Source organism: Temnothorax americanus, unplaced genomic scaffold (assembly GCF_048541705.1).
Source record: "Temnothorax americanus isolate GAGA-0224 unplaced genomic scaffold, ASM4854170v1 Scaffold4, whole genome shotgun sequence".
Taxonomy (NCBI): domain Eukaryota; kingdom Metazoa; phylum Arthropoda; class Insecta; order Hymenoptera; family Formicidae; genus Temnothorax; species Temnothorax americanus.
The window spans coordinates 7984635-8002457 of record NW_027509547.1 but is presented as its reverse complement, the minus strand read 5'-3'; the positions used below and the strand labels follow the sequence as shown (position 1 = coordinate 8002457).

Sequence of the window (17823 nt, the reverse complement as noted above, 5' to 3'; positions counted from 1 at the left end):
AACCTTTTTTTTTCTGCTCACAGACATTCGTCACGAAATATGAATGAAACGATTGATGGATTCTCGCGGAGGTTTCGTCTGCAGAACATAAAATCGCTATCACTTGAGAAAATATATCAGAAAATACGTCATTTTAGTTTAAGAAACCCATAATCATTCGAATGTTTCTACGTGTGCCGCGCATAATAAGAAAGAGAGAAAACCTTGATATATGTATATTGTTTTGTTATAGTTATTGTTAATACATAATTTTCTCTATCATTATTTAAATATATATTTATCAAATAAAATCTCTCCATAGAAATCCTTTTCAATAACTGTTCTTCGTGAGTCTTTTTAAAAATTTAAGTCGATATCTGTGATGTTTCCGGATTCGATTGTTCTTATCACGCGCACGAAGATCGGCTACTTGTTGTTAGCAGTTAACATACTACACTTCCGGTCGTAATCTTGAACTTAGCATATAGTCATTCGTTTCTTCCCCTAACATGTGATAAAAGCATTACAGCGATACAGCGGACTTCGCGATAATATTTCCACGTTTACGAAGAAGAGAAGCAATTGCGACCTATATCTCTTAAGAATTACGCGTCTGAGATATCTTTCTGATAAAAATATTTATCTTTCACGTATACGATCGGTGTGGATTTCCACGTGTAAACGAAATCAAATCTCGTTCTCGATCTCCAGAAAGATTATGGACCACGTCACCCCGGTTACATCAACAATAAGGAATTCCTCATCACGAAATGACGAAAAAAGGGGTGGCTGCGGTTCCTACTTTTTACTTGTGACCGAAGTGTTTTCGTATGGCGGTAGTGTGTTTGCTTAAGATCGTCCGTTCGGTAAAGACTCCCAGGCCGCCGATCCGTCCGAACAGAAGAGTTCATCTCTCGTTCCCCTCAGAAAATGCAGGCGGATAATAATCTATAATTATCTTCGGCGTTACAGGAGGAATGACGCGCCGCGCGTTTAAAGTTCTCTAAATAGTTGTTAAAGATGGAGACAGAACCGGATCGGAGAGTCAATCGACACGAGAGATTTTCAATATGCAATCGGTAGGCCCGTCAATTGGACAGAAGTATATTAGAAGAGAATATTATTTTCAATATTATTTTCATACGGAAAAGCGAGGCCTTTTCCTCGGGCCTTGTATCCGTGCGCGTTTCGCGTTATAAAGAAATTATCTTTGGATATGGGCAAGGACCCTTGAATGAGCCGTATCCTGATTACAGGCTATTATATGAACCGCCATTCGTCATCGTACGGGGCTTCTTCCAAGATGAAAAGTTTTGACGAAGACGTTGCCCGCTTTTTTTCTATATCTCTTCCTGCGCGGCGTGTCTCGTCATGCGGGTGAGGCGGCATGTAATAAAGTAATAATTAACGCAAACGCACAATTTTTATTGTACGCTCTTCATCCCGCCTTCCGCGTGAGCGGGAAAATCGGAGCAGGAAGAGAAAAAGGCAATGTTGCCTCGTGAATCTGCATTGGTATGGAAACGACGCCAGATGAACATTCTTATTCTCACACGTAAGTGTATAATCGCGCGTACCTGGAACCTGGATGTCTCGAGGAACCCGAGATTAAGTTGATTACGCGAGTGGCGAAGTAATGACCAATGATTCTCGAGTAAATGCCCGTGTAATTGCGAGTCTGAGGCGGCGCGACCACTTATGGAGTTAATCAGGATATACAACCGTAAGAGAAAGACATCTCTGCTGAATATTTCGTATTATTGCTGTCGCATAATGGATGACTGGATTACAAAAAGCTTTTGATGATTGTTTTTACAAACAAATTTTCGTTTTAGCTACTTTCCGCTGCAGTATAACGTATTTCGAAAATATTTTAGAGTTAAATTGTTGTTGGATATCTGGGTATGAAATATTGAAAGCACGATGACATGCAGCAAAGCGGCCTTGGATAACGAGCACCTCGACGCGAATAAGAGAGGTCCGCTTGTAAATTCGACCTTCCTCGAGTCACCGATGCGAAAACGCTCCTACTTCGAGGGAATTACGGGACAATGAACGTTTTCGAAATCACACAGTCCTACATAGTCCTACATGTCGTACCAAAGATGATTTCGTCACTTCCGATTGTCATCTTCACGATACGAGCAATTTATTCTCTCTCTAAAAAAGTTAAATATATAATCAATAATCAGTTGAAAAATACGAAATAATTGTTCAGATATTACTACTAAAGGTCCAACGTTTGCGACGAAGATTAGAAATAATTGACAATATAAATTTCAACGCGGCACTGCATCGATTAATACATATTTTATCAAAACTTGGTATTCAGCCAAATTAATGAAATTTAGCTTATCGGATTCGTCCAACAACGCACTGTAGAATTATAAAAGAAACCGGAAACACGGCCTACTGCGCCGGATATTGCAAGGGCCAGAACAGGTCTAAAAGTGGGACTAAAAGCGTAACGAAACATAAAATTCGATCTCATGTATATAACACCTAGCTCATTATCCTAATATAATATTCAGTCAATTTAATGAGATCGAATTTTGTGTATCGTTAATTTTATATGTTTCGAAAATTAAAAGATCTACCAAGCGATGGCGACTCTCTCTCACGTGTCTAGTATTGCAGTGTTAATTGCGAAAAATATGGAATTCAAGTGTCGGTAATTGATCCAAGGCTCTCTGCAAACATACCGCTTAATCGCGAACGAACAATAAAAAAAAAAAAACTGCGTAGACCGGCAGCGAGCTCGATTAAGTGGATCCACAATGGCTACCGCGGCTCGTTTAGTTTTTTCACTGTGCATTGTGAACATGCTTGCAATATGTGTGACATCACGGTATGCGGGGTTCTCACAGAGAATCCTCGGTTCCATTAACAAAAACTGCGTTATGTACGTATCTCGCGCTTTGAAAACGGGGGCTCCTCTGTCTCTGCTTCTTATTATTTCTCACAATAAAAAGATGCTTCTTGCCGTGATAAAGATACTTCCAGAATTTATAGCGCCACGAATATCTCATAATTAAAATTTTAATTTCAAGCAATCGTGATCGCATAAGGTATTATGCTCAACATTGCCTGTGATACTCGCTGGATTAAGTAAAGTCGTTGCAATTATAATTGGAATGCTAATTAAGTTTGCTAATATCTACATTTCGTACTCCATTAAAAAAATATTTATGATGTATAATCATATGTAGAGGTGCGCACACGACCGGTATCTCGGACGGACTAACGGAAGCGGCTGTACATTCTGCGACGACCTTTGCAACCCGCGTGCGAAACGGGTCAGACAAGCGTAAATACAATGAAAAGTCTTCGGCGCATAGGCATCGAAAAGAATCGCGCGTGTAATATCTGGAGCTCGAGTGGAAACGAGGATAGTGACGTTTATGCGAGTACAATAAACAATTTTAAATATATGTCGACCTTGATCGTAATCAGCCGTGTAAAATTGCAGAAATGTTTAATCGCCTTAGAAAATTTCTGCACTTTTTGCCGCTTACAATCGACTGCATTATTTTATTCTCGTGGAAAATATCCACGAGAGACTATTTTTTTCTTTCAGATAATTCTGTTTCCTCAAGTCACTACGAAATTATTTTGTAAAAAAATAGATTTAAAGAAACATAATTATTTTTAAGAGTGCTCGATATTTGTCGAATGGGAAAGAAGGCGAGATTTCGGATGACAGCATGTGTTCATCAGCGGTCTGTGCAGATGGTAAAGAAAAATATACCCTGCCTAAATGCCCCTACCCGGGATGAAGTCTCTCGAGAGAGTCATGTTTCTGTTCGCGCAAAAAGGGACGCGAAACCGCACGACGCGTCGCGCAGTTACACTATAGCCTGGACTTCAGAAGCCGTGAGAAATTATGCGACTGTCATTGAAACTGATCCCAGCCATAAAAGTGACAAGTATTCCAAATATTCAACCTTACAGGGCTGCTATTATCGTTACACTCTCTCTTATATCGTATAAATATACTATAAAACTATTAATCCGTTAATATTTAATATTCAGTGATATTAGAAACACTTTATTGCTGGGCGTTATATTGATCTAATTTATGCGTAATCCATCACTTAATTACGTTCAAAACGAAGCGTACGACGCTTTGTGAATTACAGGGCAGGAATAATCATGGATTAAACACGAATGACGAATCCATCAGGCGCCGTCATGCAGATACACACGTGGTCCAGCTGTTAATAAGTACTCAGAAAACACACACTGCTCTCATTTGCGCTAAACCGCTTTACGTCACTTAGCAGACCGCCCGCGAATGCCGTTTTGTTCTCCTCGTTTGCTTTATTGGATGCAACATGACTGGTTTTTACACTCTCCCGCGTTGTTCTTAACCGTCTCCTACAGGCGACACGAAACCGTCGCGCTTTATACTATAATGCTTTCATTCACATTAAATATCAGTTGAAAATTATTGTGTTTACTATCAAACATAACAAATATTCCATAATTTTCACGTATCTACTCTATAAGTTTCTCTCTCTCTCTCTCTCTCTCTCTCTCTCTCTCTCTCTCTCTCTCTCTCTCTCTCTCTCTCTCACTTTTTGTTACGATATAAAATAAATAAAAGAATTTATCAAGAATGTTAATTAAAAAGCGGTCTTGTTCGTATAAACTATAAATATATATTAAGCCAAATTATCAGAACACAAAAAATTCTATATGGAATTAATTTGCTAATTATTTGCTTTTAAAAGTAACTTTTTAATAACTTTTTAATAGCTGGAGCAAAAAAATTACTTTTAAAACCAAAAAATAGCAAATAATTAGCAAATTAATTGCATATAAAATTTTTGTGTTCTGATAATTTGGCTTAGATAGCTTAATATACCTGTAAACAATACAGAATGCTGGGGGTCTAGTGGAATCCTCAGTTTTCGTTTCTGGATTAACGATTTTACGGAAGCACCTGCCATATAAACAGCGAGTCCTGCAAATATGTGAGAAAATAATCACGGGACACTCACCTGTTGGGGCGCGGTATCGGCCGGGGAGAAGCTCGACAGGGCAGTTAAGGGTGCTAGGGATGCGCATGAGGACGCCCTCGAGGGTGGCGGTGTGTGACCGGGGGTAGGACTTCCGCTTCCGCAGCTACTCGCGCCGCCGCTGGAAGACAGGCTCACGCTGTCCGCCCGCCCTCTCCACGGCGAGATCGACACGTGCTTCAACATTCCTTCTTGTTCTTATCTAGAATCAGGATCCACGAATCGTTTGCCATTAAAACGCGAACGTTGAACTGGGGGGAACAGCACGACCAGTAGTGCGACTATAACCGGCTATAAGTTCGATCCGATTGCCCGTTCTGATGGAACGGCACAATGGCGATAACAGTTCTCAATTCTCTCATTTTATCAGATGTTCCTTTCACCTCTTTATCTATAATTATGTTCAAAGAGTCGATTTGCGTTAAAAGATCCGCATAGATCGGCAAAGTAATAGAAGCTTTAAATCGATACATTAGAGCGATATATAGAGAATATAATTCATAATATATATAACGTTGCGATATAAGTAACAATCTCATGAATTGCAAATTTAAATACAAGATTACTTTTTGGGGGACATTACAAGCAAGCAATACAAGTGAAACTGTCGCTGCGAGTTTCACTCGGCGTGGGCTTCCGCCGATGTGTAATGTACTCTTAAGAACATTTACTGGAAGTCGCAGCCTACATTTCAATTAATCTCTTTGTGCGTTTCCTTTCGCAAGGTCGCAGAAAAACCATATAATTGGTGCGGCGGCCTTTTGATAAGTAGCGTCCAACTACTGTGATTGCTGGGCTGAACAAACGTGGAAAGTGGCGGGAAGCTCGCTTATGGAAAAACCGGACGTTCCCAACGGTACACTTTAAGAGCGTTCGTATAATTTGACGTCGGAGTGAAACCAGGCGGTTGCAATGTCCGAAACAAACGTCCACGCACGACTATCTCGTGGAAAGCAAGGAAAAGCCTACGCGCTCGAATAAACATTAAAGTCAGCCGCAGGTACAGAAGCCAGAAGCTCAAAGATATGCATGTGCAAAGTAAACGGATGCTTTTCCACCAACTGCGGGATGTTGCGGTAAGGAAATTTAATAATAAGAATAGTTTCTTCCTTTGCCTTCGTTACCGCCTTTGTTATTCGTATATTATTGCATTACATCATTTATAAATGTACACTGAGGAAAAAGTTGTCAACTTGACTAAATGTGTTCAACTGATTACTATTTTTTAAATTTAAATATTTAAGTATTTAAATTAAATACGACACATTAAATCTAACATGACGTAATTTACTTAAATACTTAAACATTTTAATTTAAAAAATGGTAATCAGTTGGACGCATTTAGTCAAATTAATAATTTTTTTCTCAGTGTATAATTGTTATTCGTATTATTGCATTATATGTAATTTTACAGATATATTTCTTCAAAGATTCTTACATATAAAAATCACAAGTAAAAAGTAACAAATTATTCTTTGTATTTTTTAGACATCTAAATTAACAAGCAATAAAGAATTCTGCACGTTTTTTAAATATAAATTCAAAATAGGAATTTTTCTGCACAGTTTTGGAGCAAAGTGCATATTAATTATGCACTGCGAAATTTTCCGTTTAGAATTGTAATAGGAAACATTAGTGCTTCCTGCGATGTATCATCAACGGACCGATGTGTTGCGGTCACGTGCATCCGAAGGACACACCGGCATATCATTACAGGCGCCGGGAGAGACGGGAAGGAAGCTCATATGCACATTTCTGATTTTTAAAGAGGGGAAAAAAATAAAGAGATGTACGGTGAATATCAAATACATATTTTATATTATTTTCTGTGTTCTATACTCACTTTAATTAAATTCGGAGCTGAGCGGCCTGCGCACTCGCGATAGCCCGCGCGTTAATACGCGCCAAACATTCAAAATTGACGAATGTGCAGCATCGAAATCATCCAAGTTCACTGTCTTAAACCAGAAGGTAATTTACACGCGACGGTCACAACACAACGAACGGATTCACTACCAGTCACAATCGCGTTGCGTCGACAGAATGTACGAGGAGGGACTTCCGGCACGCATTTCGGCATATAATTTCGCGTAAACGAATCGCTTCGCACATTTCACACGAAGCGTTCTCGAGATTATTTAAAGAGACGTCACGTAATGAACGTCAAGATGTAACGAGAGTCCGTTTTCCTCGATGAGAATTTAGCAGAGTCCGAGGTAAAACTTGAGATATCAATTCGAAACGCACGGCGATGGCTGCACCACGGTGCGCGCTCCGCGAGCGTTCTGTCGCGACTGGCGAACGAGCGAGTAAACCGACATAGTAAGCCGTAAGCCGCGCGCCAGCGAACGGACGAGGCAGAGGAAAGAGAACGACCTTCTTGTGTATAGTATACGCGGCTACACGTTCACGTATCCGTGTAGATGCGTGCCGTCGTGTGCGTCCGTTGGGGAACTGCGGGGGCGATGACGGTACCCGCGCTTGCAAGAAGAAGGGCGTATATCCACGGAACCAGCCGTTCGCTCGAAGAGACAGGCCCTACTCTCGCTTCAGGACTCTTCCTTGTGTCGTGCGGCGATGAGAACATGAAATGCTCACCTAGGATACGAAGAAAGAGATGAATGAGGCTGTAAATTGAGTACTCCGCGCGGAGAATACAGAAAATATAATTTATAAATATCATCTATTTATTATTGATGCGTTTGTTTATATATTCACTTTAGAATAGAAAAAATTATAAAGCGTAACTAAATCACTGATAATTACTAATTTTCTTCAAAATTCTAAATTATATTTATCTCAAATTACATTTTATAAATTATAAGCTAGATTACGATTAGATATTTTTGTATAATAACTTCTCTTTTACGTTTTGTGATATTTTTGTATTTATATATATCTGCTATTTATACATAAAAATTGTTATCAGTGGCAGCTATCACACGAATTCGTATAGAGATGACTATTCGAAAAAGCAATTTTAGATTGTTTTATTGCGTAAATAAATTAAGATGTGGCGCGCAACAAGTTCCGCGTTGCATTGTTGAAAGGGAAGTGAACTACACATATATGGCAGCTAAGTTTCGCACCGTGGGGAAAGAGGTCGTCGATAGGTTCCTAGGTCGTTACAGATAAGCACGTCCGGCAATTTTATCTTCTATTAGTTGTTCCGCGTATAAGATTCAGCTCCGCGGATTTGATTCTGAGGTAAGAGATGTGTACAAGAAGCCATTATGCAATGGCGGTAGCGCGTGCTCGTTAAGGTAATCACCTTCATAAGACCAGGGGGTCGCGATAGCGACTTATCGTCCGAAGTAAAAAATTCCTGTAAATTTCCCTCTCTTTTGTCTTTCACCCATCCTGTCGCGCAATTGTAATCGTAAAGAGAGAAATTTTGTGAAAGCGAATATAGAATCTAACGCGAAACTTATTGTTAATACAATTCGCCATTATAATATTTATTTTTACGAACAAAATACTTTCCAACATATTTCATTGACTAATCATTTTTGCTTCCTCATAGAGGAAGCTTTGTTTTCGTGAATTTCGTATATGAACCTTTGATTGCGTATAAAGTTGGGTCTAATCAACCAAATTTAAATGATTTATATATGAAATAGGGGTAGAAGAAACCAACGAAGAGATTGGTTTTTGAGTTCTTTTTGCCAATATGTTCAGATCGTTGTAAAACGTTGAAATATCGCCTAAAAAAAATGTCTGTGTGTGTGTGTATGTCAGATTTAATGTCCGTGGTTGCTCTAACTTCCGCAAATATTGAGATATTGGGCTGTTTTTTTTTTTTTAATCGATAGAGTATCATTCAAGGAAGGTTGGTATTGAATTTGGCGATGATCGGTAAAGGGGTTCTTTTAAAAAAAAATTTTTACTTTTTTTAAAAATGTCTGTGGTTGGTCTAACTTGCGCAAATATTGAGATATCGGGCTTAATTTTTTTTTAATTGATAGAGTATCGTTCAAGGAGGGTTGGTATTGAAAAATCGGTAACCCCTTTATTATTAACAATTTTTAATAATTCTATTATATTCTTCAGTCTTTTCTACCCCTATCTCATATATAATTTTTTAAGATTTAGTTGATTAGATTCAGCTTTATACGCGATCAAAGGTCCATAATTTTACTCGCATATAAAGCTAGAGCATATAAAGCTCGCATATAAAACTATCAACCGTTGTTTTTTGAGTTTTCGATGCCAATGTGTATTAAACATCACTTTCTCTATGAGGAAGCCAAGTGCAAATTTCTAATTTGCACAATTTTTTTGCTTGTTTCAAGCTGATAGCGTAAAATATAATCGAAACTTTGTGACAAGGTCGATTAGCTGACGAGAGATCAGACCATTCATGGAGTTAAAAGGTTGCTTATTTGACTCGTGCTCGGCCAACAAATCTTCGTTCCCGTCTCCTCACGGCGATATTTTACATACATGCCTGTACCTGTCACATTCGAAAGAAGAGGAAAAAAAAAAGTAAAACGCGAGAGTCGCATCCTACGTGATCGTCCGACGAGCGACTGCATGGGCGTAGAGCTCGTGTCGAAGAAAGAAGGGCTTACGTCTCTGCGAGAGAAAAGTGAGAGACGTATACGTGGGAGTCGGCTCGATTCGCTGAATAGCGTTGTATACGCTTCTCCTTTTGATTTAATAAACTAGTTACACGCGCCCGCGCCAGGAAAAACAATGACTCGTGGCTGAGATATTCATCGATTCGGAGGAAATGCGCGTAACGTATTTATAGCGATCTAGCCGCCATTCTACTCCGCGATCTAAATTGGAGTGTATATTTGAATTTGCGTCAGCGTAGATGTGTGTGTAATCGCGCATATTATCGTGACGGGAGAAGAAATAAATCCTCGTCTTCCGGTGCGTTACGTCCCACGATTTTTCCAACCAATATTGCAACCGCGTTAGATTTCCCGACGGTGATTTCTTATGACGATCTTTAATAAAGCCGTTTGAATGAAGCACTTGCCGAGCAGTCCGCAGGCAGGTATTCGGGAAGGTGTAGGCTTCGAAAGGAAAGGAGCGCGCGATTAGGGCACCTGGGTGGCATTTATCGATGCAGCCGATACTACGTGGGGTGGTCGACACGTGTAATTCGAGGCCAATCTTGCACGTGTAGGCGTGTCGAAAATAAGGGATGTCTTTGAAATACTTCGGCGCACTATAATAATTTCTGGGTTGGAATCGAGCAGATTGTAAAATACTTGGTGAAAATTAATTTTCTCCAATTGTCTTTTAACTATAATTACGGATTTAACAGTTATAAATTATATCGAAGAAAGAGCGGATCTAATTGAAGCCCGTGGATTCAGCTTTAATATTTCCTTTTGCGGTTTTGCGCATCAGTCAACTATTCGTAAATGACTATATACTTTTCCCAGGAACGCGTATTGATGCTCAGTTTCTCGAATTCTATATCCGTTGAGGTCAGTTCGCCGGGGTCGAGAAACTCATGGTTGCCGATCATGGAAAAACGTCACTATAAGTCTAACAGCGGCATGTCTGTAAGAACTACGAGTGACTTTGGTCTTGAGTCTCGGCGCGAGATCGCGACGCGTTGCAACGCGAGAGTTCTACGGCGGCGGCAGCAGCAGCAGCAGCAGCAGCCATGCGTATTATCGTGATTCGGTTGTGCAACACGCGTGCCTTTTGTCGCGCGGGTACAAGGAGCTTCTCTGTGAAAGATCCTTCCACCAGCGAACTCCGGCCTCGCTCACGACGATCTCGGGAAGAAAATTCAATTAGCTGCGCCAGGCTAGATTGCCGCGCCGGTGCAGCTGCAATCGGCAGATAAGCCGCGCTAGTGCATGCGCGTGCGGCGGCGACTACCGACAATGCGAAACGTGTGTGCACGTATACGTGCGTTGAGTCTCATAAAGCGGCACTGGCTTATCGCTGACACGCAAAAGGTACGAGCGTCGACCTGTCGCATCAGGTCGCTGTCGTGACGAATATTTTTGTACCATGTCGTCTGCAAGCGTTTTTTTTTTTTTTTTAATTATTATAATAGAAGATATAAGAGATTCTGTATGCGCAAGATAACGGAATTATCAATCAGTCGTAATATAAAAATTTCGAGTAATAGATATGGTATAAAAATATTTGAGACAGTAAAATGTCTTGAGGCAAGTATAAAAGGCATTTGAATATTATTCAATATCTAAATATTTTTGAAACGTTGGTCAACCATTCTTTTTTTTAGCATTTAATTCTTTTTGGATTTAATTCCAACGTTTAATAATTCCTTCAGGTAAATTGGATAGTTGAGTATGATTATCGCATTTCACACTGAAACAGGATGGATTGTTATGTGAAAATGCAACCACCGTGACGATGCTTCGGTGGGACATTGCAATCACATTTTTCATCATTTTCTAACTTAAATGACGTATAACGATGTTACATGGATTACATATCATTATCGCCAAGTGCATAGCAGTTCATCAGTTTAGTCTATGGAACCTGTTTAGATACTCGCCGATAATACTATACAGTTTCACTGCGTTACATCACTTGTTCATCAAGATGATCAAACGTATAAAACTGCATTAAAACACTTATAACATTCATAATTATAATTCTTATAGCAGAGTTTTCATGATTTAGTTTGCCTGACTTTATCGTATAACATATAAATATTCAACGAATTTTAATTTATGGAATTAACTGACCGACGATAAAGACATCAATATCGTTCGCTCGTATGCAAATTCCACGAAGTCGATTGACCACTCGAGAACCGCTCGGAACCGACGACCGGGAGGGGGGGGGGGAATGCGAGAGGAGAAATCGGAACCATGGTGGTCAGTTACTTTAGCCGCGTACACGACGAGCATGACGGACCGTAGTATGCGTACTATGGGACTTTGGTAGAGCAGCGGTCCAGCCCGGTGGATCCCATGGTGTAGCATTACTTTCCCACAGGCGAGACTCTTCCCTCGTGTTGTGTGTATACGTGTGCGATTCTTACCAGACATGCATCCATCGTGCACCTGCACATCGCCGACTTGCGTGTATGCGTGCACGAGGCGAGAGGGACAACGAGAAGGGATATGTATCTCACCTTGCAAGGCGAACCTGTTATTCGCCAGTTTGCCGAAACCAAAGAAGAAACAGAGAAGATGGACGTAACCGTGTGTTATCGCTTGAAAAATAATTGTCACCTTCTGGAACCAATTTTGATGATATAGGAAGCTGGGAGACACTCCCGGAGGGTGTCTCACGGAGAAAAATGAATAATCCGGAAGAGGATAGTATGAAATTATTGTAACTGTAAATTTTGATGGGATGTGCAGCAACAATGGAATTGATCGGCAAATGTGTATCATGTTTGCTACATCGACAAGCTATATTATGTTTTGTAAAAAAATTGTAAAAAATAATTAATTTTACAGAAGCATATAAAATTTTAATAATAAAATAATATGAATTTAAATAGCATAATTAGGATTAAAATTGTTAAAAGTGCCAGTAATATTGGAAAATTTAGATTTTAAAATAAATATTTGCAGATATTTAAATTTTCTTTTTCTCGAAATACTACATAAACAATCTATAAGAAATAGTGGTTGAAGTAGTCGATGAGGGGAGAAAAAATATTCGTTAGGGGCTCCCCTCTAATAGGGCATGGAATTGTCCCGGAAATGAGCTTCGTCACGCAGAGCGGAAGCTGGACCTTGCCGCATCGTGGAATTGCTATTAAAGTACATCGATCGCGGTCAGAATGTCCTCGATTTTTAAAGGAAAGAAAAATAGCTAAACTTTTACAAATAGTGCATCTGGATATTGTTCTTTTCTTCTGTATATTTCTTATATCCTTTTAAAATACTTGTATATATAATTTTTAATCATTAGCATTATTAATAAAATATATAAAACAGATATATATTTTGAACAATGATTATAAAATTTTGTTAATTAATAAAAGTATTTTTTATTTGCAAAATAATTGCATAATAATCTCGATAAAGATAAAAGTTGTATTTTGTGCTGGTACAATGCTATGTAAATGTCGAACGTTATAATTAGGCAAGGAAAGAGTTGGAGCGGACAAAAAAAAGTTCAAAGTAGTCCTTTTGCCGTCGGGAGCGAGAAGAAAAATAAATATAAAAACTACTCTTGTAAAGTTTCCTCACGTTGCGTATGCGATAACGCGAAAGCTGATGGCAAACATCAGAAGTGTTAAGGGATCTGAGAATCAAATTTGTAGACAGCCTCATATATGAAACTCCATGCATACACACCCTGTGAATATATATTTATCTAGTGCCTTTGGTAGAATACAGGGCCCTTTTTGTATGAAACATTTTTATCCTGCACATATCTCACTATCTCTTTATCAAATCGAAATCAGCATGTCAGGCATAATATCACATTTTCAAGATAAAATTAAAGATGATACGTTATATATTTGTTTAATAATTTGTTTATATAAAAATTAAAAATATTTTTGTAAATGCAATAATAGAATATTGACTTTGATTTAAAATCTCTCTGCTCACTAATTTTTTTACAAAAAGAAAGACTAAACAAATTTGTATATCGTGAGCTAGGTGTACGTTATTAACTAATTATTATTTTTGTATTACATCTTAAACGATTTAAGGTACGAAAACTTCGCATCTGATGAAAATTGCCCGTCATCCCATAAGGTTCTGTATTAATCATAGTGTTCCGACTTCCGACAGCTCCAGATAGATTTTTTTTAGAGAAAAATATAAAGCACAAAAAATAGTCCGTAAAAAATAATCATCTTCAACATTCTTTCGGTAATAATTCACGTCAAGTTACAGTTATTTCTAAATTCTGTTGAATACCTAATTAAAATAATCGCAAAAATCATTTACTTTACAACGTTTAATACATGTTTTACAAATTAAAACGTGTACATCTTTTTATATTTAAAACAAACATTTTAACGTATAAAGATTTATAACTAATTGCATTATCTACGCATAAAAACAAAATAGTTGAATAGTGAACAATCAATGTTATCTACATAAACTGTAAAAACTAATAATGGAGGAATCTAATTTTATGCATAAATTGTTAAAATTAAAGTCAAATTTATAATAATATCATGTTTTACTTCTCTCTCTCTCTCTCTCTCTCTCTCTCTCTCTCTCCTTTTTCTCTCTTTTTCTCTTGGTTATACAATTGATTAATTATTTCCTATCTAGCAGTGCATACTGGCAACGAATCTGTGATTTGGGAGTGGTTGCGCACATGTAGGTCAGCTTCTATAATCTCCAAGATGATTGACTTACATTACACGCTTCGTGAACTTTCGGATTTTTTAAGACGATTGACTGAGGGCAACGAAGGGCAAGAAACGAGCACAAGAGTTCACCCTTAAAAGACCGGAAAAATTATATCTCGAAAAGAAATGCCGGTACGTGTTAATTGAACTTCAAAGATTACTTCGTATTTCCGAAATAAAAGTTTTTAATAGTTTTCCTGATTAATTTTAATATCCTTGTTACGCTAATTTTTTACGGTCTATTTCTTCTTATTGCAAATTATATAATTACAAATAAGATATGTTACAATGCATTTCCAAATCTACATAAATTACAAAAATGTGTGAAGTGATAAGGCAGGCTATCGAATACGGAATATATATCGTGTGATGAGGTATGCTGTTATGACTGGGGACAGTACGCGCGAACTCATATTATAAACAGTCCAGACAGTCCATTAACAATAAGAAATACTTTCAAACGATAAATGCCACAGAATGCAAACACATGTCTTCATATATAGAAGTCTATCATAATTAAAAGTCATATCATTGATTCATGGTGTTGTTTATTTTGACGTTCACATGTTTTATCATATAACAATTAAGTCAAAACTCTACACGATATTGTAAAAATAAAAATACAATAAATAAAAAAGATTTGTAAAATTAAATAAATACTATTTTCTCGATAAATAAATCAACAAAATAAATTCCTATTTTCTTATTATTATTATTAATACAGTCAATAATTTTACTTTTAGAATTTAGTATAATTTTAAAAGCTAATAGATATATGAAAACTATAGTACAATTATTTTTATAATTAGATATCCCATTATAGAAGCTCGCGGAATTTTGGTGCTTATTAAGAAAATGACGTTAAATTAAATAGCCCCAACCTGCTGTCATGGAGATGAAGAATAAGGGTGCCTACACGTGCGTGCAGCAAACACCGCACCCTCAAAAGCCGCGCCCTTATTCAGGCGCGGTCGGACATTGCACTTTCCACCCTTACAGACGACGCGTGTAAACATGGGCCATTAGTTTATGTTTTAACGTGATAAAGCACTTCGATATGATTATATGGAACGGCTGCGATGAAAGACGAAGCGACGGATAGATAGTCATGTTCGTGGAAAAAGTTGGAGCTTCGTGATACAGGAGAAATAATAGCGGAATCGCGGTATGCATGGTATTATGAAAAACATGCAAAGTCATATACGTGCGGTATCGTACTTCTATGGCATAATCGACCATAAAGCTAATTACATATCGCACTTATATTCTTTTCCTTTTTTTACGCACGTTACGAAGAATGAGATAGGAATCCAGTTAGATTTAAAACTCGTGCGCATGCTCTTATCACATTAGATGTCTCGACTGCTAATGCTATAAGATCGTCATGCTTTTCAATAGCCTCAATCGCCATATCTTCTCTAAAGAAATTTTTTATCTCTATAGAAATCCGATGTATTATTTAATCTTATCTATTTGCCATTAGTGTAAAGTTATTAATTTAATTTATCCACATACGTAATATAATACTTTTTAAAAATTACTATTATCCAGAGATGTGTAATTTCTAATCTTTTTTCTTCGAAGAACAGGAGAATCGATCTAGAATAGAAATATAATTAGCGAAAGCATCTCATCTTTAATTAATTGTGCTGCGGAGTTACTTTCTATCTTCATTAAGATCGAATCCTCCTTGTCAAACATATTCATCTGTTTCCGGAAACGACTCGGTGCTTCCGGGACAGCGATTTCGTGGCGAACAATGACGACCTGATCTGTTTCACGTGGTCTTGCCGTGCATTTCCGGCACGACGTCGCTTAATTCGCTTCCACTTCCGGCGGAACCACACCTATCAAACCGTGACGAAACGAATGGAATTTCACTATTTTCTCAGACGACTGCGATCTAGTTTCATGACATGCAATTACAGACTACTCGTTACGTTTTTAAATGTTGTTTAAGTATAATTAAAGTAACTATTATAATAACATTTTCCACCAATAATACTTAATTCAAGCGTGCAAAGTTAACCGTTTTTTTTTACCTTTCACTATAAATAATTCTCACTTGCAGCCAGTGCATAAAAACGTAAATCTCAGAACCGCGTCGAAGTTGCCGCAACTTCCTACTAGCGTTTCATGCCGTACTGAGAACCGCGCCAGCGATCGTCGGCCTGAGTTGCGTCTACGCATGGCACTTGCGTTACTGGATTGTATTCGCGTACCCACGCACGATTGTAGAAGCCCGCGTCAAACGACACGGCTGCAGCGGGATACGAAATGTTGTGCAACGCGCGAGGCGAGGCGAGGCGAGGCGAGGCTCGCGTGTAAACCGACGAACGGGAGCATGATTTCCGCCGAACGAGGAGAGACGATTTTAGCAATTGGTATAGCTATAGCATTACTCACTAAGACGACTAAAAAATGAATATAACGCGCTGCAGCGTTTTCGCCGATAACGGTACGATACGATGGAAAAAGGTACGCCAAGCGGCATGAGAGCAGAGAACGGATTAACGCGCGCTACCGTGACACGTTTCTTACGTGAACACATCTTAGAAATTTGCATTAACATCCGCGACCAACTTGCAAGCGATATATCGTTTAGTCGGTGAGTTTTGCGATCCAGCCAGTTTTACGAGCAAGGTAATCATTTTCAAGAAACTTTTTCGCTTTTCTCACTCTCCACCTAGCTGTTCGAATCATACGTAAATCTCTCATGTAATCGTTTTCATCGTTCTACGTAAGAAATGTTCACTTAGCAATTATTATATTTGTTCAAATAAAGTATAGACCAATGTTGTCTTGAAACACGTTGCATAATATTGAATAATAAATGCAATAATAATTGCGGCAATAAATAATACTGAGACGATGCTGACAGCCATTTGTTGCGATGCATCGTTCACTTTTAATGATCCGCTCTTAACACAGGATGTGTCTAATGACGGGAGAAGCGCGTCGGAACAATGCATTTTTCGTCGTCGACCCGGAATCCATGATCCCAACCTAATTTAATCTAATATCGACGGTGTGGGAAAATCCTCGCCGCGATAATTGCGAAGAGAAAGTTGCAGGAATGAAGGACCGGTATGCTAATTAAAACGACTTAACGCTCCGCATTTATCGTTTCTTTCATTTTGGGAAAATAGTGAGAACTAATGAGAGTTTTCACGTTGTAAGCATCAAAAAGAGTACTTCACAGTTGCGATTTATTGCTGAGCAATTAGGCGACTCATGAAAACTAACGAAAAGCAAATATCGACAATACGCTGCAAAGCTGGATTTACGAGCGCATTTATATGACGACATTCGGAGTTTGCGTGTCAAGTTGCAGCCGTTCATTTTGTCACGTTCAGGGACAATTTACTGTTGGTTGTAAACGTTCTAATCGTGTCTCCATGGACAATAGGCACGCACTGGTAGGCGATAAATCACAGAGAGCAATCGCTAATCTCTTGTCTTAATTACTGCCTCAAGATCCCTTTGAACCATTATTGTTTTGCGAATGATTAAAGTCTATACGAGCAAAGTATGTGAATAAAGAAC

General features: G+C 38.4%; 1 protein-coding gene across 2 annotated transcripts in view; it reads right to left on the bottom strand.

Moving 5' to 3' along the window:
• Positions 1 to 17823, bottom strand: part of Rau (RA domain-containing protein rau) — a 62710-nt gene that overhangs the window by 22630 nt on the left and 22257 nt on the right. The window contains exons 1-2 of one of the 2 annotated variants that reach the window (XM_077415640.1): positions 6844 to 7579; positions 4983 to 5202 (exon numbers count right to left, since the gene is read on the bottom strand). In XM_077415640.1, the coding sequence (XP_077271766.1) occupies positions 4983 to 5186 (204 nt within the window). In that variant the 5' untranslated portion in view covers positions 5187 to 5202; positions 6844 to 7579. Of the gene's footprint in view, positions 1 to 4982; positions 5203 to 6843; positions 7580 to 17823 lie in introns of those variants that run through there. The other variant, XM_077415641.1, reaches the window with a different exon arrangement.